Source organism: Sceloporus occidentalis, unplaced genomic scaffold (genome assembly GCF_023333645.1).
Source record: "Sceloporus occidentalis isolate IW3139 unplaced genomic scaffold, rSceOcc1.0.p SCAF_42, whole genome shotgun sequence".
NCBI lineage: Eukaryota > Metazoa > Chordata > Lepidosauria > Squamata > Phrynosomatidae > Sceloporus > Sceloporus occidentalis.
Window position 1 is genome coordinate 3,137,142 of NW_028317022.1, and position 25,525 is coordinate 3,162,666.

Below are 25,525 nucleotides of genomic sequence, written 5' to 3' on the forward strand. Positions count from 1 at the left end.
TTAGGCACATGAGACTACATGGTGGTGGTGGGTGTGGATCAGTCCTTCAAGCCGTTTTATTATTTCATAGTCTGGAAGTGCAAGGACGTTGACATTCAAGCCAAGCATGCGAGACACCACCTCGCGGAAGTCTACCAGCTGTAACCAAAAAGAAAGGATTAGTTAATACTCACGTGAGAATGCTTTACTTTTCATTGTTCTACCAAGCCATGCAGATATTATAGAATACAGTCATTTAGTGGGAAGTCTATTCAATTAGTTGTGTGGGGCCTTGGTCTAATGCTAACAAACACTAAAGAAAAGTGTTGCGTAACAAGTCTACTTTGAAGAAGCGAGCAAGTTTATCATGTAAAAACGAGTAGAACAATTTTCATGTGTCCTTGGTTGGACAGAGTTGCTGCATCCTCTATGTGTCATTAATGGCTTCAAGGTAGACCCCTGTTTGTGGATTCCACTGCACAGAACCATGAAGTATCACCAAACTAAAATGTATCAGTTTATAATAGCTGGGGGGGAATGGACAAGTCTAGTAAGACAGGCCGCGGGCCGCATGTTGGACGCCCCTGCTTTAGTGTGTTAACCACAAAGAGGAAATAACCTTCATCTGCAACAAGATATTTGCTACTTTTTGACTGTGCCTACCACAAGAAGAATGACATTCTCTGATAAGGGAAGCCGTTTTGAACCTTTTTTTTCTTGGTGTGCGATTACATGCTGTCATTACATCTTGTTTAAGGGAATAGTACATCTAATTCCAGGATCCAGAGAAGACCCAGCTTTAATCATGTACTGGGCTTCAGAATTTAGCATTGATTCTGTTATTCTGTCGTTTTCTTTTGTTTATAACCTTATTTGTATCAATACCAAGCTTATGTAGCCCAGCCACCCAGTTGAGCTTGTTAATTGTAATTTGAAGTGCAGCTCTGTATTATACAAAAAAGGTGTATGTTCTGAGTGATCAAGATTGGGCCTTCCCAGAAGGCACAAAGTGCACCGGTTTTAGTTAATAGGATCTATTGTAGACCAGGGTAAGGATAAATGATAGTCTACAGTGAGGACATGTGTCAGACATTCTAGGAATCTTGGGTATCCCAGTCAGGGAGCCAGGGAAAAGGGACCTGTTCCACTAAAAAGGTAGAATGGCAATTTATTCAGCAGGTAAAATAAGAAAATATGGTATGTACCCTGAGAAATAAAGATGCTCTACTATCTACTATGTTGAATTTAATACTTTTATAACTACCGTATTTGCTCGATTATAAGACGACCCTGATTATAAGACGACCCCCCAAATCTTAATATTAATTTAGGAAAAAAAGAAAAAGCCTGAATATAAGACGACCCTATAGGAAAAAAGTTTTACCAGTAAATGTTAATTCATTTAAACTATTTTTTTAATAAAAGCTATGATTGAGAAAAATATTTTGGTTTTATTTCCTTCTATTTTCCCACCTGCCCCCCAGTTATGCACATCTGCCCCAGAAATGCCTTATACCCCCTATATGCCACTGTGCCCCATGATATGCCTTTTAACCCTCTAAATGCCACTGTGCCCCATGATATGCCTTTTAACCCTATATGCCACTGTGCCCCATGATATGCCTTTTAACCCTATATGCCACTCTGGCACTTAGAGGGTTAAAAGGCATATTATGGGGAAGAGTGGCATATAGGGAGGTTTAAGGCATTTCAGGAGGCAGAGTGGCGTATAGAGGGTTAAAAAGGCATTTCTGGAGGCAGAGTGGCATTAAGGGGGTTAAAAGGCATTTCACAGAGCACCCTGCCTCCAGAAATGCCTTATGCCCCCAATTTAACACTCCCCCCCCGCCCCACTTACTGGTCCTTCTGAGTCTCCTGTCATGTAGCTGAGGCAGCGTGTAGACTCACGCTGCAGCCGGAAGGAGGCGTGGCTAGCAGCGGGGGTTGTCTGCGTGCATCGCGCAGACAATCCCCGGCTGTCAGAGATCAGAGTTCCCCGCGCCGGTGCTGCACCAGTGCGGGGAACTCTGATCTTTGACAGCCGGGGAAGGTCTGCGCGATGCACGCAGACAACCCCCGCTGCTAGCCACACCTCCTTCCGGCTGCAACGGAAGTTGTCTACGCGAATCGCGTAGACATCTACACGCTGCCCCAGCTGCACACCGGGGACTCTGAAGTACCGGTAAGTGGGGCGGGGGGGTTGAGACAGGAGGATCCAGATCCCCTGCAGCTGCGGGGGATCTGGATCTTAGTCGTCTCATAGTCAGACTTTGAGCATTTGCTCTGAAAAAAACCTCGTCTTATAATCGAGCAAATACGGTATATACAGCAGTAGTAACATTTTTCTGAGGTATTGTTGAATGCCCAAAACGTCCACTGAAATAATTCTTAAATCAAATAAAAATCTGACTTTTTCAGAATTTTTGGTAGAAACACTTGGCACGTGACATAAAGGCAGGCACTGATGCTGTTCACATAGAAACGAAAATGTTCCTTTTTATTTAAATAAACCTTCAGATTATAGACTAAAAGTTCCACTAAACTGCATTTGCCCAGCATAATAGGAAGTACATGTTTTTTGTGGAACAGTCCCTTGTGACAACGGACTCCTTCTGCTCTGCTGTGAATGTATTGCTACTATTAATAAACCCAAGCTGGTATCTAATAATTCTTGCTGCACATTTGCCTGGAACTCCTGATTATGTTTGTGCACGGTAATTTATCCAATCAATGAATTGTCCACCCCATCACACTGTACCCTAATCAACACTGCTCATTAAGCCAAGATGCTCTAAGAACCCATGTTAAAATGAGTGTTAAATAAATGTAAGAGTAAAGAAATTGGAGTTTTAGGAAAAGTAACTACAAATCTTATAATATAAAATATACCTATGAATGCCTTTTGGTAACTTAATATGTGTACAAAATATGCAATATTTTTTCACTAAATATATAAAAAATCATGTTTTGGTGAACAATTCAACTTGTCTGACAGTATAATGACTTGAATCCAAAGGGTAATTTTCTACTTCTCTAAAAATAGTTTTTCTCTAGTTCTGTCTTGTACATCTTCCAGGCAGAACTCATTGAACTATACCATTCATTGCAACCTGGTACATTCTGTTTATTTATTTGAACTACTTCTTCTTACATACACCATAGTCTCATCTTTTCTCTAGGATTGTCTGTGGTCCTCAATGCTGCACCTGTTTAGATGGTTACCCAGGCAACAGAGACCAACAGAGAGCCATATTACATGCCACCCACACCACTCATGTTTTACCCCTAATCCTTAAAGCAACTGATTACATCAACAATATGTAAATGAAACATATGAACTGACTTTTGACAATGAGTGGCAGAAGAAACATATTGTTCCCAGGCCGGAAATACGAAGTTTCCATTTAAAGTTAAATTATCATGTTTAAAGAGCATGTAGAGGTCCTCATCCAGTAGGCCAACACATCTGGAAGACCACTCATCAATTCCTGAGAGTCTATATGCAGGACTTCAGTATCATCATTATGTTCCCCCCTACCCCAATAACAAAACAATCAAAACTGCTTAGGTGTGTGTGTGTGAATATTTTGGACCTGAACAGTTTTTTTAAAACAAAAGAGAGCAAAGTTTACAACGATAAGTGTTTGGACTGGTTTTTTATCCCCGTGCTGCCAAAATCAGAGATTAACCTACAGTGCTGGTGGTTAATGTTTGATATATCTGGCAATTTGAGAACCTGATTCCATTAACTGCCTAGAAAAGTCCCAAAAGCTGTAAATTGGTAGAAAACAGGTTACTTGACTTTAAACTGCATTACATTACCTGCTTTTCTCTCTTAGAAACCTCTTCTAATGTTTTCTTAAGGGTTTTCAGTTCACTGGTGACCACCTCAAACATATTTCCAGCTCTCTCCTTTTCTTCTTTAGCCTCTTGCTCGGTAAAATCTAGTTCTGATTTAAGAGAGATCAACTTCTTCTGAGTCTTGCCTTTAAGTTTTTCTATGTGATCCAAAGATTTGCTCAGCTCTTCTATGGTTTTATGTTGCTCAAGTGTTTTAATCTGGCAAAAAACATAAATAATTATTTAAAAAGAAGCCCTCATGGTTGGACATAGAATATAACTTTAACTCAAAGACAATCTTATATACTCATATCTTCTCAAAATCATTGAGAAGTATTTTATTGATCCTGACTTGATAACCACTGCATGTTGTACTCATGTGTAAAAAGTTGACATAATCTGAAACTAAACAGTTTAAAACGGATGTCTGCAGTGAATAAAGACACATCATTTCAAGCTGTACACCCACATAATAGAATAAATTATATCAGTGAAATATTTTAAAAAATATGCAAACCAAACAGAAACTATTCTTAGAATTAAACCAGGCTGACCTCTAGTGTTCTTATTGGTTTATAGAACTGAAATAAAGTGAGGATACATTGCCCACGGCCTACCTTCTTCTTTTTGTATATGGTGTACCAAAAATGGATACTGTATATTGGTTTACACAGAAGATAATCCAATGAAGTTTTAGATACTTTTCACTTGAGCAATGTTCATAGAGTAAGATGAACTGTGCATAAGTGTGCATAAGTTTGTGAAGCAACTCTGGAAGCTTTAAAAGTGTATATGAGAATCAGTGGTATATTTAACTTGGGTGCTGCCCTAGGCCTGACCCAGGGCAGTACCTCAAGTTCCCATCCACCCCATCTCCCCTGCCATTTCCACTGCTGAGCACTGGAATATAGAAACACAGAATTTTAAGGCAAATAAGAACCATTCAGCTTATCTAGTCTGCCTATTTTTCCTAATGAGTCATTGGTCTCGATAGTTTTATGCTCCACTTATCAACAACTCACTTAGTAAAGGAAAATTTATTAAAATTACATCTAATATCTCATGTCCTTTCACTTCATGCTCTGAAGGCTGTGTTGACTTGGCACAGTCCTCCATAGTGTAAATGAACCGGTTGGGGAGATCAGAGATCCCCCTTGTAACCAGACCATTGAGCAGAGGCACACCGGGAGGGCCTGTTCACCCAAAGGGCAATCTGACCCCAAGTTTTTGACAGTGAGACTGACTATCCTTTGGACCTGCCACCCTAGGCCTAAATACGTCGCTGATGACATTGTATTTTACTCTATGAATGTTGCTCTACATCTTTAGAATAAAGAGATTGTTCAAAAAACTTTTATTAAAGATAATAATCAGTTATATTATCATGTGCTTGATACCCAAGTACATCTACAAAAATACTTGCTATTTGTAAATAAGACTTTCATTGAAGAAAGGTAAGATAGATTTAGCATCATGAGGGTCCTTATGGGATCACAGTAACCACTACTGGTTTTTAGTCGAACAACCAAACAGTCTTCAGTTCTCTTCAATCTTACACTACAGACACTGTAGTCAGTACTTGCCTTTAGCTCGTTAGTGTCAGACAATCGTGCTTTAAGTTCAGTATTGGATCCCAGAGCTGTATTCAGCTCCTTTTGTAGTCTCTCCACCTTCTTTTGTAGTCTCCTGACCGTCATGTTTGCCTCGTCTCTCTCCACAGCAAGAGCTGTTCGTACATGTTTCTCTTCCTCCAACTGGGCAATCTTTTTCCTCAAAAGTTCCATATGAATTTCTTTGCTGTCAATTTGTTCCTTCTGAGCTTTTAACTATTTCGTTTTGAAATATCAATAAAAAACACAATATTTAACGTGTAACTGGTATTAAATAAAATTGACAAGAATCCCAAATATGAGCCAAACAGACAACATTACCAGGGCTTGACTTACATTCGAGATGCCACTAGGAGCACCCATTCAGGATGTATCACCCACATATTTTTTTAGTAGGTCTTCAGTGGTGTTCCAATGTGAAGGGCAAAACAGGGAAAGTACTGGAAAAGGGACAGAGCTTGAACAAAGTAGGGTGAAGGATTGGCAGGCCTTGCTGGCATCACAATAACCCTTCTCATTTGTTCTTTAAATCAATAGATCTTATGCTTCTGCCACAAAACTTTTGACAGTAAATATGAAAAAAGTAAAATTGGGATTGAGGGTGGTTGTTTAGCAGGCTATTACCTAAACTATCCAAACTATCTGCAAATCTTTACTTACCTTCCTCTGCAAACCATGAGCCAGAGTCTTGTTCTCAATGACAGTGTCCGATTCCAACTTAACTAGCTGATTACCTCGGGCAAGAATTGCATCAAGACGCATGTCAAAACCCACGTCAGCCATTACTCTTTCTACCTTCATCTTATCAGACAGTAGCTCCAAGAACTTCATGTACTACAGAAAGAAAAAGTACAAAAGTAAAATTACCTCAAAATATTATGAAAAGAGCAAACATGTAACAGACAGTTCTATATTAAAAAAAACCTGTTTAACATACTGTATGCTTGTACAGTGACTGTATCTAATTAGGACAAAGCTACTGGAATAAAGCCATCGAGAGGTATATTTTTATCTTTGATATTATATTTGGTCATCCAATGCATCCCATTCCATGATACCTCAGTGGAGATTGCATAGATATACTTATGTCAATAGGAAGTTGTAAAATACAGGGTTGAAGTTCTTAATATTAAATATTAATTCTGATTGAAGCAGTAATACTCCCATTTTTTTTTTTAAACATGCAGTGTTATGCATCTGTTGGGCTTTCTATGGAATTCGGCTTTGGCTTACACTGACAACTAAGCATTTAATGCCACCTATGGACCCATTATCAAATTGGAAATGCTCAAAGAGGAAAACTTTGTTTAAAGTGGGCAGGTGGTTTAAAGCGACCAGATCAGGGGCATGAGTGGGGTAAAGGTTATATAGAAGCACTACTTTAATTGTTTAAATAATACATTGTGATCAGCAAATCCTTCTCTCCCTTTCCCTAGAGATCACCAGTATCTTCTCCTAAGTTCATTTGTGGCATCGCTTGTTGGCCATCCACTTTCCATCATCATTGGTCATCATTTCCTTTCTCTCTCACACACATTCCCTCTACATCCAATATTTTTGTTAAGAACAAAAACAAATTTTACAGTATAATTTCTACATTTCCATGCACAGTGTTTATCTGTTTACGTCTGTGGACTGAGTTGAATGTTTTACCATTTTAATCTCCTTTCAAGATAGATTCCCTTGTCTCTTAGTCCTAGTTCTTTCCTGAGAGTTGATGTACTAAAGTGTGATTTGGCAAGCACGTTTTGTTGAGCTGAAACATTTCATTATGAACAAAATACCCGAAAGATCATCCATGTGACAAGGGAGACGTCAAATGCAATTTGACGTCTCAAAGATCAAGATGCTTGATATTCCATGATAATGACTTTGATATGCTATATCAGCTTCATACCCACAGAATATCCAAATATATGTTGCCTATATATACTATGTGGACAAAAGCATTGGGACACCTGACCATTACACCCAAGTACCTCTGGGAAGACTTTTCACAAGATTTTGGCATATTTCTGTCGGAATTTTTGCCAATTCACCCAGTAGAGTATTTGTGAGGTCAGGCACTGATGTTGGATGAGAAGGCCTGTCTTGCAATCTTCGTTCCAGTTCATCCCAAAGGTGTTTGAGGTCTGGGCTCTGTGCGGTCCAGCCATGTTCTTCCACTCCAAACTCATCCAACCATGTCTTTTTGGATCTTGCTTTGTTTATTGGGGCACAGTCATGTTAAAATAGAAAATGGCCTTCCCCAAACTGTTCCCACAAAGTTGGAAGCATAGCATTGTCCAAAATGTCTTGGTATGCTGAAGCATTAAGGGTTCCCTTTACTGGAAGTAAGGGGCCCAACCCCTGAAAAGCAGCCACAGACTCGCCCATCAGACTGCCAAACATGGAAGAATGATTCATCACTCCACAGAACACCTTTAAACTGATCCAGAGTCCAATGGTGACATGCTTTTCATGCTCTGCATTGTACTTGGTAATGTAAGGCTTGCATGCAGCTGATCGGACATTGAAACCCGTTCCATGAAGCTTCCGTCACACAGTTTTTGTGCTGATTTTAATGCCAATGAAAGTTTGGAGCTATGGAAACAGCAGAGCATTGGCGACTTTTACACACCATGTACCTCAGCACTTGGTGACCCCGATGTGTGACTTTCTAATAATACCACTTACAGTTGATCATGGAATATCTAACTGGGAAGAAATTTCACGAACTGACTTATTGCAAAAGTGGCATCTTATCACAGTACCATGCTAGAATTCACTAAGCTCTTCAGAACTACCGATTTCTTTTCACAAATGTTTGGCTAAGTGCTTGATTTTAATCACCTGTGTCAATGGGTCCGATTGAAAAGCCTGAATTCAGTAATTAAGAAGTGTCTTCCAATATTTTTGTCCATATAGTGTATGAGGTGACCTTTTAAGAGATACTGTCCCAAACAGTCTTATAGATAATAAATGCATATTAAAGAATTAGTACTTGAAATCAAAGGGAATGCTTTCTGTGCATACAGGCAGAAGTACCCAACTGGAAATCTCACAGTGCTGGCTGGCAGAGAGTATCCATGCGTGCACACTAATAAGCAGGAGAAGTAAGCCAAAGAGTCGGGGGAGGGAAAACTGGATCCTCCAGAATACTTCTATGCAATTGCATGCAAAAAAGTGACACTCTACCGCATTAAAGTGCATATGATGGCTGGAGTGTACCTTTAACTAATCGTAACTAACTACTTCAGCATTAGGAACAAAATGTTTTACATATATAATTAACATTAAAAAATCATCAAAATGTATGATGATGCATAGCCCGGCATAACCACGTTGGTTACTGTGACCGTAAGAGGCCCTGTAGAAAACCCAAATTCTTGATTTAGAATGTGCTGTCTGCTTAACTCATAATATAGTTCTCATTTGTTGTCTTGTTGACATGACTTGGAACCTTATTGACTCCCATGTTCTCTTACATGTACCCTGGTTTATTCACTACTCTGTTAGAATTGCTTCTGTCATGATCTTTTTGTGTTATGTTATACATTACGTGATTTAAAGGGACGTCCTTCCAGTGGTGGTGATGATGCAAGTGAGATGTATTTTCCAAAATAGGTGGAATTACAAATGTAGGGTACTGTTAAAAGCTTTTACCGTGACAAAGTGGGACCATTTTTTGTAAGTCTACTTGATAAAAGTCTGAGTTCCAATTCATCTCATAAAAAATATTTCTTATAACGAGTAACTTTCTATGTTAAATGGGCTTACCTTCTGCTTATCAGAATTTAGAGTGTCCCTCATAACATCCCCTGATACTAGCTCCCCTTCGGCTAATTTGAGGCGACTTCTGAGATCTTCCAGATGCTGCTCAGCTTTCTTTGCCCTGTGCAATGCTTCCTGGTGGAGATCAGCCTGATTCTGCAGTTGTTCATGCAGTTTGCAGACTTTCGATTCTAGCTGAGCTACCATCTGTTAGATAAAAATAAACATTTTGTCGTTAAACAGATTTTCATTACACCACATTTGTTTAGAAGAAACATGACTACCATTCTCAAAGCCAGATTCAGTAATCCTTAAAATTACTCTCATTTGATCCACCTTTCCCTTTGTCCATCCAAACTGGATTAGGCTCAGATTGCTAAAAGAATAAGACAATGATAACAATGTGGTAAAAGGATGGACCACGAAACAAAATTTTAAACCATGTATTTATCCTGCGTTATATTTTTTGTACAACAAGGTCAAAGGTTTATTTTCAACCAGACCCAAGACAAGGCTCCAACCATCTGTCTTACAGATGAAGAGAGAGGGATTTTTGGGGCACAAAGGCTTGAGATGAGCAGCATGCCCACGCACAACAATTCAGTCGTCCATATGTACTTTAATAAGATGTGACTCAGGCACTCCAGGTAACAATTGTCCATTTTTAAGCAGGGCATTTTCAGGGCATTGTCTTGCTAAGATGCATCGCCATCACTCTTTTGTGGACAGTGGGGGTCATGGGCTGGTTAGGGAGATCTCTCCAGATGCCTTGCTGAGCTGTAAAATCGATTTTCAGCACATGCCTCAGCTGCAGCTCAAACATGGTCACCACAATATGATGTGATATTCTGGTTAATTTCTTAGTGTGGTGGCTGGAAATGTAATGCAGGTTGAAGGTCTTGCCCCAATGGTGTCATGATTCGACCACCCATGTTGGTGGGTGTGTAACCAGTAGATATACACCTTTAAGCTGGATAGTGTAGAATGCTGTAGATAAGACATAACACATCTATGGCATTCTTTTGCAAATGGCAGTGGGAGCACAATAAATGTGTAGGCCGTTATAAATTTTTTTTATAGCTGAAAATTTTACTTTATGTTTCAGATTTCTTCAGATTTGGTTTTAAATATTTGTGGTGCAAAAGACAAATAAAAATAACAGGCTATTAACTGATTTGCAAACTGGATTGCCATCTACTGGATATAAAGGTAAATGCAGCCTGCAGTGATAGAAATTTTTTATCATAGAATGTATTTTATTGTATTTTATTGTGTGCCTGAAATATACCTATGGTTTATTCTCAGATCCACAAGCAATTAGAACAATATATGCTTGTAAATATAGGTAGGTAATGTAATGCCAAAAAACAACAGGTATATTTTAAAATGATCATTATGCATCTTAAATATATAAAATAAATATTAACCATTTTCCTGTTCATAATCCATGAGGGCGTACTTTGGAGGGGGTCTAGGCTCTGTAGCCAGAAGCTACAAAAAGGTTCTATATGTCATCTTATGCTATGTGTTATGTATGCTTCAATTTTTGCCATGCTTAACTCTCTTCCTTGAAAAATCATCTAGAACCACACACTGTATTTCTTTTAATTTTTTTAGAAGGCATATTAGGAACAGCGCTGAGAGCATGGTTGGCATAGTTTCCAACATAAAAAAAAAGTGCTGCAACCAGATAGAAATTACATCTAAAGGGTAAACACTTGGGTAACAGAAAAAGACAGAAAGCCAAGTGGACAAACTATAATGGAGACAAAGAAACAGCAGGAAAGGATTAGATCGGGAGGGCGAGAGGTTAAAGAGATTGTAGAGATTCCTGAACAAGTGTAGTGTGAGTTATAAGATTTTGGAAGCTTTGGATAGGATCTAAAAAGGGGAGAGAAGACATTTTCTGAAGTCTATTATAAAATCATTAAGCAATCCTGCTCTTTTTCTTAAATTTACACCAACATTGGGCAACCTAGATTTTATATATGGTTAGCAAAACTAAGCATAGTTTAGTGAGACATGATGCATCAACGTACCATGTTTTTGCTTTCTTTTCTGTTTACCAAGTCTTGCAGCTTTTCCAAAATGGCCTCTTTCTTTGGTTTCACAGTTGTTGATTCTCGACTCAGGACTGCTGCAACTTCTTCTTTGAACGACTCAAACAGACTGTGAGCTGCCTTGGCTTCCCCGGCTCTGCTTTTCAACGTTGTATCGAGCTCAGCTGAACTTTTCTTAGCCTGGTTTAGCTCTTGTTTGCTGGCTTCAAAAGCCCTTTGGGAAGCATTTAACCTGTCTTGCAGTAATTTTATTTCCCTCTCAAGACTGTGTTTGGCATCTGTGGCACTTTCGAGATCCTGAAATACAAAGTACCGTAAAATGAAATTAGATTATTCAGGTTTCTAGGAAATGGGAATGTGAAAGGGTTACTGAATATTGTTTCTAGGGACTACATTCAGCTTTAAGATGGGACAAAATAAAATTACAAAGTGCAGTAGCTCCTGTTGCTATCAGTTGCGGCATGCGTAGTTTCAAGCTCCCCCCCTTTATAATAAAATTAGATGCATGAACAATATTTAACATTTGCCCAAACACGGAGGGGATCTGCTCTACGAACCTTGTGAAGGACATCCATTTGCTGAGTAAGCGATGAAACTTTTTTTTGTTCTCTGCTAACTTCTTTAACAAGCCTCATGATGGTTTCTCTGCTGGCTCTGGATTCTGCATCATGGACATTATTAGTTTCCTCCAGAGTTGCTACACGGCCTTTTAATTCAGCATTATCTTTACAAAGTCCTACAACCTACAGTAAATAAATAGACATCATTAAATCATAAATCATTCCCCAAAATATAACAACATTTATGCAGTATTCAACATGTGAATATTCCCCTTTTCCTTTTTGCAAGTATGTATTGGCTATGTCAATGTTATAATTATCACTTTCATAACAAGGGTTTTTAACACCCTACTGAGCAGAGATTGCCATTTTTATCATATGCTTGTTTAATTCAAAGTATTCATGTTCAGTATACGCACACATATTTTTTGACTGGAGATTCTTTTGTGGTCTTTACAGATATCACTGCGGTCCATAAAATGATTTGTTTATACTAAAATGGTATTGTATTTTTTATTATTTTTTTTTAATATAAAAAAAAATAAAGAGGAAAAAAGTCTGTATCCATCTCCTCACTTTGAATACCACTGCAGCGGATCACACATTGATCAAAAACCAGGGCTATATAAGCCTGGATTTTTTATTTTGTACCAGAGATCAGACAGCAGGGAGGTCATCAGAGATCAACGCAGGGTCTGGATAGACCCTCTGAATCTTTTTCTCATCTGTTTTTTGGAAGACACCACCAGAACATAATACCTAACTGTAAAATCTGATCTGATTTCAAGTATAACTGGCTTGGTACCCGTGGGGAAATGTCCCACTAAGTGATAAATATTTATATCCCAAGGGTCATTTGAGACACTTATTTTAGGGATAGTACAATAATAGAATTAGTAATAGTACAATGTTAATCCAATCACGATCTCTACCCCACCTATGAACTCCTAGTCCAAAATGCAGGTCATTCCTTCTACACAAGAACATTTGTTTGGATCATTTGCAAGATACTTTTAGGGTATTTAGTTGATAAGCCCTTGGCTCTATGAAATGTTCAACCAAGTACACTAACAGTTCTTAATAGGTGGCCTGTTAATGCCCTATTCACACAGCATAGGCAGTGATCCATGCTTCCAGACACAGCAAAGCCATAGAACTATGCCCGCCAGATACAGTTCAAACGTAAAGGCATGCCCTCCAAATGCAGCCCAACCATAGTCATTCCCTCTAGATACAGCCCAGCCATAGAGTCTTACCCTCCAGATACAACCCAGCTATGTACATACCCACCAAACACATCACAACTAAGTTATGCTTTCACGTTAGTACCTTTGAAATCAGCAGTTCTTCTGAGTCATCTTTTCCTTTAATGTCAAAATCCAGACAAGCAGAGAGTTCGGCCAAAAAATGTCCATGGCTTCTACTGTACCGTGATACTTGGCTCTTGCTATCCTCCCACTGAGTCAGATAAATCCTACATAATAATTGACATAAAGCAATAATAAACAGAATTTTATTGCAGGGTCTCCCCCAATTGATGCATTTCATTCTGTATCAGTGAACTGTGCACTATATGTTATTAAACTTGGTCCATCTGCAACCAATTGATGAATACAGTTCTTTGTTCAAGGATCAGAAATATTTTACAAAAGCTGCTCCTTTTGGTGTTCAGTCACCAGCAACCTACACTGGCAGAACTGGTAAACAAATCTGCAAAAACGGAAACAATTTTGGGTCCACTTAAAAAATACTTTCCCATATCAGTTCTCTACAGTTGAATTATCGGTCTGTTACTCATTAAGGAAATCTTTGCCAGCTTAATGTTTTTTAGATATTTCTTTTGTAAATTGAACTAACACGTTTGACGAAAAACACCATCCACTTACTTTATCCTAGATTCCAAATCTTGGATTTTTTCCTTGAGGTCTTGATTCTCCTGCAGAGTTCCCTGCATGGCCAAATCTGCTCTTGTCTTGGAAGTGGCAAGCAACCCTGATTGTTCTTCCGATTCCTGCATCCTGCCTCGTAAAGAGGTAATTATTGAGGCCTGTCTTGCATTGTTTTCCTTGTAATTTTCTGCTTCAGACTTTAGCTCCTGAAGGGAAACGTCTCTGGAGGACAGCCTGCTCCTGAGATCGAACAACTTTGGAAAAAATAATATGAACTGAACAATCTTCTAGGGTTTTTTTTATTTTCTCCTTCTCTGAATGCAGTTTCCTTACGTGATTATATTAAAGATTCTACACAACTTACCCTGAACTTTCTGAAAAGCCCACCAAATATGCAACCTGTCATATGGCAGCCTCTACAGTATTCCACATTTTGGTGGAGTGTAGACTAACCAATGTGACCAAGCCTCTCACAGAAAGCCCCAATGACACATTTTCTGTGTCACATCAAATAATTAAGCAAGGCCTTTTAGCTTTATGGGCATCAGAAATAATATTAATACGTTTCCTTTTGTTGTCTGAAGGCTGGCTCCTTGGAGTAAATGGAGAAGCGAGGGATCAATATATTTTTTCAAACTTTTCCATATAGTCTTACGGCTCTGCTTTATTTTTTATCACATGCTTTCGTGTGGTAAATGAAAGGCAACTCAATTAATGTAGATATTTTATTAAGTGAGAACAATACAACAGTAGAAACTGAAACTGTTGAAGTTGTTACCAACATAAAAAAGATGTAAAGTTACTAAGCTTTTGGGACATCAGAGGCTTTTGAGGCTACAAAAGCACCTATGTTAGACCAATAAGAGGTGTCAAATTTAACAAAATCTTTATTTTCTCTTGGGCTAATGTGGCTATATATTTTTGTTTATTAAGTTTACACCATGTGCGTCAGCACGATGAGTATGTACTGTGAGCTATGGATGTAAGAATGGATTGCTTTCCCAGTTGTTGGTGTAGAAGATGGCGGAGGGCTCACAGTCATACTCAGTGGCGTCGGCAGGGGGGCCAGAGGGGGCCATGCCCCCCCCTACATCATGCTGTGCCCCCCCGTGTGCCCCCCCAATTGAAACGCCGTTTTTTTGTAATAATGGGAGGGAGAGGGGATAGATAGGATTGATTGGGAGGGAGAGGGGGTAGATAGGATTGATTGGGAGGGAGAGGTGGTAGGGAGGGAGGGGGAGGGGGTAGATAGGGAGGGAGAGGGGGCAGATAGGGTAGATAAGGAGGGATTGGTGGTAGGGAGGGAGCGGGGTTAGATAGGGTAGGGACAGAGAGGGGGTAGATAGGGTAGATAGGGAGGGAGAGGGGATAGATAGGGAGAAAGGAAGGTGGCAAGAATATTGAAATAAAGAGTCAGAATGAGAGAGAGAATGAATGGATTAATGTGTGGATGCATTAATGACTATGTGTAAATAATTTGTGTGAAAGAATAAATGATTGTGTGAATTAGTGAGTGACTGAAAAAGTTTGTGAATCATAGGTGTATTATTGATTTGTCAAAAAAGCAAAGATGGTATAAGCAGGGTGTTTAGGCAATGGGGACAAAGATGGCACAGATGGCGTACGTTCAGCTGTTTGGGGACAAAGTTGACTCATGCTGGGCTGTTTGGCGACAAAGATGGCACGTCCTATGTATGTGTAATTTGGGTGCTGGTCAGGTTCTATGTGGGCAATGTGGACGCCAGGTTTGGCTTTGGGGTGTGTGACCAGTGATCTATGCCTGTAATTTAAGGGCTTTATCTATACCTTTAATGCAGAGTTTATATGTACCGTATTTGCTCGATTATAAGACGAGGTTTTTTCCAGAAAAAAACTTCTGAAAAACCGACCTCGTCTTATAATCGAGGTCGTCTTGTAATCAGGCCTCAGATCATCCCCCACGATACCTCACAATTCCATCGGCAGCCGCCGCCGCCGTATCAGCTGCAGCCACCGCCGCCGCTTCTGTATTCGCGGCAGCTGCCGCCGCCGCCGCCGCTTCTGTATTCACGGCAGCCGCCGCCGCTTCTGTATTCGCGGCAGCCGTCGCCGTTTCTGTATTCGCGGGAGCCGCCGACTCCGTATCCGCGGCAGCCTCCGCCTCCGTAATCCGCGGCAGCAGCCGCCGCCTCCGTAATCCGCGGCTTCAGCATCCTCCGATGCGGCCGAATCGGAAGCTGTGACCATAACAGATGCGCGGGTCACGTGGGTCGCGCTGTTCTCACCTGACCCAGCTTCGTTTTTTACGTTTTGTGCCTATGATTCTATGCAAATCAGTCCTACCTGACAGTCTGTGCTCCTGTTCACAATTTGTGAAGAGGAGCATAGACTGTCAGGTAGGAATGATTTGCATAGCTGGTTCAATTAGGGGCACAACCTAGTGAACTACATTTCCCATGATTCCCAGACCCCTTTAAGCGTGACTGAGGAGCATGGGACATGTTGATGGGACATGTTGATGGGACAAGTTGATGGGACATGTTGATGGGACATATAGATCTGCTATTCCCACTGACAGGTGAGAAAGAAAAAAGAAAAAAACACAAAAACAGTGGTTTTGATTTTTTTCCCATTAGGGTCGTCTTATATTCAGGCCTTTTCTTTTTTTCCCCAATAAGATCCAAAATTTGAGGGGTCGTCTTATAATCGGGGTCGTCTTATAATCGAGCAAATACGGTAATTTCCAGTTGATATATACCTGCAAAGCTGGGTTTTGTGTTATTCTGTTGATCTGTATCGGCTATATTTCCATACATTATTTATGTTTACCTACAAATATAGGATTTGTATGTCTTATTCAGTTGATCAATACCTGGAGTGCTGTTTACATGTGGTGTTTATTTGATCTATACCTTCAGTGCTGAGTGAACATGTGATTTCCAGTTGATATATACGTGCAATGCTGGGTTTGTGTGTTCTGTTGGTTTATACCTGCAATGCTATGTTTCCATACATTATTTATGTATACCTGCAAATACAAGTTTTTTTTTATCTCATTCAGTTGCATGTGCTGTTTCCATGTGTTGTTTATTTGATCTATACCTGAACTACAGGGTGTAAGTAAAAGAGTGGTATGGTTTAGTGAATGCGGGGACAAAGGGACTCTGGGGATGATTACAGGGGAGAGGACCGCTCAATGTCACAGTGCAGGACTGACTCTCACGGTCTTCCTCTGATCTGCAGTCAGTGTGGCAAATATTTTTTTTTTGGTATGGTAGTGGGAGGGAGTGATTGCATGCAAGGAAGCGTTGAGCGGGGCCCAAGGAAATGCGTGGGTAGGGTCCAATTTTTTCACTATAAAATATATTGGCAGCAGGTTCTAATATTTATATATATTGGCAGCAGGGGCAAATATTTATATATGTTTTGGCAGCAGGGGCTAATATTTATTTATATATTGGCAGCAGGGTCTAATATTTATTTATATATTGACAGCAGTGTTTAATATTTATATATATTGGCAGCAGCGTCTAACATTAATATATATTGGCTGCAGGGGCTAATAATATATATAGTGAGCAGGGACTAATACTATATATATATATATATATATATATATATATTTATATATCGGCAGCAGGGTCTAATATCAATATATATCGGCAGCAGGGGCTAATATTAATATATATCAGCAGCAGGGGCTAATATATATTGGCAGCAGGAGCTAATATTAATATTTATTGGCAGCAGGGTCTAGTATTTATATTCATATTGGCAACAGGGTCTAATATTTGTTATATATATTGGCAGCAGGGGCTAATATTAATATATATTGGCTGCAGGGGCTAATTATATATATTGGCTGCAGGGACTAATATTAATATATATTGGCAGCAGGGTCAAATATTAATATATATCGGCAGCAGGGTATAATATAAGTATATATCCGCAGCAGGGGCTAATATCAATATATATCCTCAGCAGGAGTTAATATTAATATATATATATATATATATATATATATATATATATATATATTGGAAGCAGGGTGTAATATTTCTATATATTGTCAGCAGGGGCTAATATTAAAGAATGAAAAATAACTGCCAGTTTAGCTGGTATTTTGAAATCATATTTCAATCACGGTCTTTACTTCAAAGAGATAAGTACATATTATGTAGTTAAAAATGCACGTCTAACGTGTGTATATATATATATATATATATATATATATATATATAGTGTATATGTACCGTTTTATAATTGGCCCCCCTACTTTGGTCCCTGGCCCCCATGTGCCCCCCCTAAATATGAAAGCTGGAGACGCCACTGGTCATACTCCGGTTCTCCAGGTCTCTCTATGATATGGGAGTTGCATCTAGGAAGCCCCCACTCCCCACCTATTTTCCCTCCCACCACCATAGAAAGTTAAAGAATTTGTGACAAGTCCTGCCCATAAATGTCACCAGTGCTACCCTACAAACAGTACCAGTCCTGCCCACAAATGTCATTAGCCCCACCTACAAGTGTCATCAGTCCCTCCAAAGAGAGTGGGCTCTGGGTAACTGGAGCATGAAAGTTCCCTAGTATGGTCACAGTGCATTTGTGTCATATGGCATCATCTGTATTTGTCTCTAACTCTACAAGTAAAGGTATGTTTATTATAGGGAATTTTTGGTGACCCTTGTGGGAAAAGAGTGAGATGTAAGAGTTTATATACTGAAAAAAGCTACTGATCTCAAAACATTTTTGAAAGTTCTTTTAATGACAGGTGCATACACTAGTCAGATACCAATATACAACTCACCTCTGACTGTGCAGTCTCAAATTTCACTTGCAGGGCTGCCAGTTCACTATGAGCATTTTCTGCAATTGTTCGGTAGTGATTTACTTGCTCTCGAGTGACAGGAATATCCAGAAGAAGAGGGTCGTAGGTGCTCTGGAAAAATGAGTACAATACAATGCAATTACATGCGGTGGATAAACTGCAGAATTTTACTGACTGACATGTAAGTAATGCTTCCGAAGTAAACTCCTTTCCACCTATTAGTATAATAGAAATAGGGTAGAAAAACATTTTCATTAATTCATATTTTCAGATGTATAAATGTTTTTGCAGGACTGCTGTTTAAGTACTAATTAAAATCAATGTGGAAGACAATATTATGATATTTTTGTGTGTTACTTAAAAATACTTATTTGGCAGATAATGCATTGAATTAGAGAAATTCTTCACATGTTGAGAGATTAGCATAGCTTTAAGTTTTTCCGGTTTGACCTGAAGTCTCTCGGTGAAGTCCTGCTTCCCAGTCAGTTTGTTCTTTCCTCAGCAGGAGACCAGTGTTTGACCACACTCACTCCCCACCTACAGCTCCCTTACTAAAGGGAGTCTGGGGCTAGCCCTATCCCTATGCAATGCTAACCCCACCCCACTAGTTGCTCACCCAGTCCCTTAATGAATCCACTCCTACTAAAGAAAGAAAGCTCCAAGTAGCTAACCCTGGGAAGTTCCAAGGTATTGAGAGGTAAAACAGAATTTAAGTGTATTTTAAAGCAATAATGTTGCACTTTATTATATTGCACTTTATTATAAACAAACATCAAACTCAATGTTGGGAAACTCAAGGCATTCCATTTGTTGAACTACAATTACTAGTCGTGGCTTTCAATGTAATGCTGTTAATGTATTTGTGAAAAACAAAATTTCTGAAAGGTGGGACATTGAAAGCCACGACTAGTAATTGTAGTTCAACAAATGGAATGCCTTGAGTTTCCCAACATTGAGTTTGATGTTTGTTTATAATAAAGTGCAATAATTGGCTATGGCAACATTGCTTGACGGATGCCTATATGAGTAATATACCGATAAGGACCTATACATGAAAAACTTGCTTGCTAGATACCAAAAACAAACCCTGGCACAAGCTTCATAGCAACCAGTTATAGTATACAAATGCCATAATTATGTCATCTTCCTTTACAGATTACTCTGGTATACAAAGGCTAATAGTGTCATATTAAAACACATTTAAACAAATTAATATTAGAGCCATGATAATAGAAGATGAATCCATCATGAGAAAGACAGGGAATACAGCACATAGAAAAGGTATCTTTCCTCTAGGAAAGCTATCCAGCCTTTTACATGATTTTTAACTAGAAAGGTTTATTATTTTGACCCTGGAAAAATTAGTAATATAAAAAGCAATTGTTATTGGATGTAGGGTTGGGCAAAAATTCTGGATCTATGTCAGGTAAAACTAAAAAAGAATAAAGCCTATGTATTTTTCATAATCCACATTGGTTTTTCCAGCAGGTTTAGGGTCTTAGCACTGCCATTGTGGCGAACAAATGGTACATAGAACCTAACTGGACAGCTCTCTTTTGTGAAGATCTGTTCCAGGCACACATTAGCATACTTGGGAACTCTTCAGGTTTGACCAGAAGTCTCCAGTTGAAACCCTGGTTTCCTGGGTTTGCTTCTTCTTTCTCACAGCAGGGAATTGGTTCTTGGCCACACCTAATCCCCACCCACTTTCTGACTACCTCTGCCCATTTCCCACCCACTTAAGTCTAGGGCTAGCCCTGCCCCTAAGCACAGCTACTCTCGCCTCTTCACAAGGCCACTCCACCAGAAGAGGGAGAGCTCTGGGTTGCCTACCCTGAGAAGTTCACAGGCATCCTCATTAGCAGCATTCACAGATAATAAAGGCACTTCAAAAATATACTATAGTTAGAATTTCAAACTTTGTAAAATAATCTAATATGATAACTGTAACGTCCAGGGGAGGGCTGGCAGCCTAAGGTCTGGGGGGCAAGTCTAGTCAACTGGCCCATTGCACCATCAAAGCGGCTGCGAGCGACATTGAAAGCGGCCGTCGTGCGGCAGTCACTCCACCAGCGCCTAATGAAATTAAAGTGGCCGGCGTGCACGCACCACATGCCTCAGCTCTTCATCACACCCCTTTTAAGACGTGGGAAGAGGAGCTGAGGCATGGCCGTTGGGTCTGACAGCCGCATGATGCAGGGGCGTACCTAGAGTATTTGGCACCTGTGGCAGACCCTGTATGTGGCACCCCCCCACACACACACTTTAAAACTGCATAGTTTCTATGGTTAGGCAAACATTGACAGGAGTACAGCAAAATTGTTATCATTATATACTTAGGGATTATGCGGTACCACCGTCAATGTGTGCCTATACATTGAGCCAGACACTGACAACCCCTATCACTATATACTAAGCCAAACATTGATGTGGTGTAGGCTTACCACTTTAGTGACTGGCATAGTACCGTATTGGCTCGGATATAGGCCGCCCCGTATATAGGCCGCACCCTAAAAGTTTGGTGCTTTTTTAAAGAAAAAGTTTTTTTCTTTAAAAAAGCACCAAAAAAACATGCTGCCACTCTGTCCCCCTCCCCGAGATATGCTACCACTGTCCTCCCCCCCCGAGATATGCTACCACTGTCCTCCCCGCCCGAGATATGCTGCCACTGTCCTCCTCCCCCCGAGATATGCTACCACTGTCCTCCTCCCCCCGAGATATGCTACCACTGTCCTCCTCCCCCCCGAGATATGCTGCCACTGTCCTCCTCCCTCCCCGAGAAATGCTATCACTGTCCCCCCCCCCCCCGAGATATGCTGCCACTGTCCTCCTCTGCCCCCCCCCGACTTACCGGAGCAGACTCCCGGGTGTCTTGCGGGGCCGGCGGGAGACATCTACGCAATACGCGTATACAACTTCCGGTGCCGGCACATCCAGTCTGTACCAACCCCAAGCCATCATGCATCGTGGGGTACAGACAGAGCCCCTCGTATCCCCTGCCCTGGGCTCCTATCAGACATTCTCACCTGGTCTGTGACAATAACATAATTTGATCTGATTTCTAAACAAATTATTAAAATCACATAAATACAAATGTACTCACCTTTAATAGGTCTCTTCTGCTTCTGCTCCTAAAGAAAGCAAAATTAAAATGCTTCATTAGTTTGACATCTCTCCATTAAGATGTTTGACTTCCCTTCGGACACCGAATGCATATGTTCATATTTTTTTTCCAACAACATAATAATATATATAACAATTTTACCAAAGCAGATACAGATATTGATGTGCCCTGTATTGTAAACCCTACATCATTCTTCTCTCATGCATCCTGAACTCTCCTCCCCTTTTCTCGCATCTACTGGTAAATATGCTTTAGACATTACAGGTGGTGCCTTAGTAGTGGAATAAAAGAACAAGGAGCAGTGTACCTGGTGTTTTACCAGGTAATACATATTTTCAACTAATACGCTCATTTTAAATGGATTATACACAAAACTGAGTTTGTAGGAGAGAAGAGCAATTCAAATAACCAACTTCACTACAGATTATGAATGGACTTCTCCTGCAAAAAGAGCTAAAATGCCTTTACATTATGAATAGCTAACCCTCTACTAAACCACTACTAAACATTATCTTTGCATTATGCATGGCCAGCTCGGCCTCTTCCGCAGGAGAAACTAAGTCCTTCATAATTAATCAATAGTACATTTGTTGGGTTGTAGACTGCCATCTTAGTGAATTGATCATTCACTTATCTCTTTAAACACATTGTTCATACCTTCCAGCATTCCGAGTTGAAGATAAATCATCCATGATGTCCATGTTTCTTCTGTATAGGTTAAACTGCTCTTGTGCCTTTACATTTAAAAAGAAAATAAATGTAAATCAAAGTGTACAAAGCTGGCAAGTGAAATTTGTTAAATAATTTTAATGCAAGAAAAAAAGTACTGTGTGTAATAAGATATGCCTGCACCATACCTGAAATAGGAAAAAGCCATTCCTGTAAACCTGGGTAAAGTCCTATTTATTCCTCCCAGTGTGCAACACTATATGTTTAATTGTTGATCAATTCATTAGAATGTATTCATTAAGACTGTCACAACACCTTGACCTGTAATGCAGAGAAAAGATGGATGGGATGGAGAGGCACGGTATGGGGTCCATTGCTCCTCAAACAGTGTGCTGAAAAACAGATCCCATCTGGTGCCTCTCCTCCTTCCATTGTGCATGGATAGTCTGGCAGAGGCACGGGATGGGGTCCATTCCTCCTAAAACAATAATCCCCCTTAGGTTATCCAAGCGCCAAGAGGGTAGACACTAAAATGGCTCTTAGTTGTATATGAGGTTGCACCAGCAGCACCAAGTTGTTGGAGGATGCATTATATTGGTTGAAGAGAAACTTCATGGGGTCAGGATGACTCTGAAAGGGTTATTTAAAGCAATTTAACTATCCCCACCCATAGCAGCTAATGAATAGGCTTGTGCATTCTGATTTGTACAAAAGTTGCCTGTTCCATGCATTTGTACAGCTCTTCAAAAACGAGGGCACTTCTCGACAAAAACTGCAGAAAACCAATTGAAAAAAAATGACAGAAATGTTGTCAGGATTTGTCCATTTGATGCCACGTGTAGCTTTCGCTGCCATTACATGCCCTTTTGGCACTCCTTGACAAGGTTGGGAAGGGACTGTGTGTTTCCTTACTTTTTTCACTCTGGCCAGTCATCATTTACAAGGGGAAGGGGCAAGCATTAGATATATAACTGTGGTGACGCCATTTTAACTTGTCAGTAGCAGCCGTTACAGACTGATGAGAGTCGGTGTGTGAGACAGAGACAGTTACTTTAGCAGAGGCTGATATTCATCCTCATTGCTCATATACAATACTACAAGTATTGTGACTTGCCTTTTAGTTGTTCAAAATGTAAAACCTGTTCTTGTGTAGTTTAAGTTGACCATTTGTCCAATTTGTGGACAGGTTAATTTGTTTATTATCTTTTTTTGTGAGTGCGAATACAAATTGGCTTCAGTAACTTTTTTTGGCATTTTTTAGGCAACTTGCATACAATCACTTTTCAATTATGGGGTAAAGATAAAAGTTGAGAAACTTGGGCTAGAAAGTGGGCAGTGAAAGGGTAAAAGAGACAGAGAGTTATCTAGAAGTGGGCAAGGTTGTCCCTATCGTCTGTAGGACTGAGACCCCACACTAAATTGTCAAACCGGTTATGGGGAACCAAGGACCTTCTTTAATAAGCAACTTATAAGAAATTGTGCCTTCATACAGGTATCAAAATGGGTTTTCACACAACCAAGCGGCTGGTTCTGCACTACAGGTTAACAGGTTGTTAAAGGTATTAAAGAATACATTGTAATAAATTCATCAACAACTTTACATTGATTGTTTCTTAGTAGTTTGGTAAATTAAGTAAATAAATAAAACTTTTTAACCCCTTAATAATTAAAGTACCTTTGCAAAAAATTAAAATTAAATTTAACACAGTTATTTTACATTTTCATACATAAACAGTCCCGTTAGAATAATCCATAAAAGTTGAGTTTAAAGCAATTCCAGTATTATAACCTGCTTTTTAGTCCTTTTTTTTTTCCTTCTGAACTAACGATCTCACTGCAGATTTTATTATATTATGCTGGGAGGCTGTTCCACTTATTTACCACCCTCTCAGTAAAGTTAAGCCTCCTTATATTACATCTAAGCCTTTGATGCTCTAGTTTTAGATTATGACCTTTTGTTCTATCATTTCTCATTATTATTATTATTTATTGTTTTATATAGCGTCATCAAATTCCGTAGCTCATCCTTTAAAATAAACATCTTGTAGTTTCCTAACTCTGTTTATGTATTTAAATGTCTAACGTAAAATATTAACTTTTCTCCCTTATTTAAGGTATCTAGAGTGTGCTTGTGTATTGTTCACATGTATAATATGACATTTATGTGAAGTTTGTTTTCCCCAAATCAATCTTGATCTAGCATTATTCTTTCTTAGAAATAGAAAAGTTAACCAAATAGACATATCTGCAACCAATGAGATTACCCTGAGGTTTTTTAATAAACCATGAAAGACATGTAACCATATAAGACATGAAGACACATGTAGTAACACATCAGATGGTGTATCCAAAGGGTTTTGGTCCTTACAGGAAAACCTAACCTGTCACAGCATCCATAATAAACCCAATCATTTGAAATATGAACTGATCTTGGACTGTCTAACCTAGACAATGCAATCTGTGTCTCTGGAATTTGAGATAGGAGTTAAACTCTTAAGAGTTCACATGGGAATGGGAATTTTACATTTTGTAGTATACACTTACTGGTCACAATACATTAAATACGTAACAAAAACAAAGAATAGTATATAAAGCGTAAAATGTAAATAATAAATTGATTACAATTGTTTCGCGATGAAAAAATAACGTTTGGAAATATACCTCAGAGTCACCTCCCAAAGTAGGTATAGTCGGGGAGTGAGTGCGAAAAGCGGCATTGCTATTGGCGTCAATACGTCTGCTTACATGGGCAGCATCTGCTCTTGGGAAGCTGGGTAAAGACGAGTGATCAGCATCGAGGTTCAAGCTGCTGTTGCTCATCCTTGGGGGGAACAAATGGAAATCCCAGGGAAATTGGAGTCTGGCTGCAGGATGTCTCCGTTCGAAAGCCTTTAACACAAGTTCTGCTGGATACACTCACAAGGGTTTCCAGGAGACATCACCGCATAGCAACGTGTAAACACACAGGGCAGGGCTTTGTTGATAGGATGAAAGAAAGGAAGTACTAACTTCTGGTATTAAAGCACACTGGAGAACAATACGTGTGCTAAAGGAGAAGAAAAGGGCTTCAACATTGAGACCATTAATAACAATCAGTATTAAAATAATCTATCTATTGAGACGTATATTATATTATTACAAGAAACTTCTTTGCCACAGATATCCATGCTGAACACAGAAGTTTCTGATCAATAACGTGGAAGAAGGTTATATTCCAGTCCCAGCAGCACAAGT

General features: G+C 39.6%; 1 protein-coding gene across 1 annotated transcript; it reads right to left on the reverse strand.

Annotated features, from left to right (window-relative positions):
• On the reverse strand, nucleotides 1-25,111 carry LOC149289875 (coiled-coil domain-containing protein 170-like). The gene is made up of 13 exons (XM_089490138.1): nucleotides 24,953-25,111; nucleotides 22,280-22,356; nucleotides 21,602-21,629; nucleotides 18,478-18,609; nucleotides 13,689-13,945; nucleotides 13,132-13,276; nucleotides 11,800-11,985; nucleotides 11,222-11,539; nucleotides 9,189-9,389; nucleotides 6,090-6,263; nucleotides 5,403-5,645; nucleotides 3,802-4,038; nucleotides 1-138 (listed from the first exon to the last, which is right to left on the reverse strand). Exons 1-13 carry the CDS (start codon nucleotides 25,109-25,111, stop codon nucleotides 1-3), a joined length of 2,295 nt encoding a protein of 764 aa, XP_089346264.1.
• Between the last annotated feature and the right edge of the window lie 414 nt (nucleotides 25,112-25,525).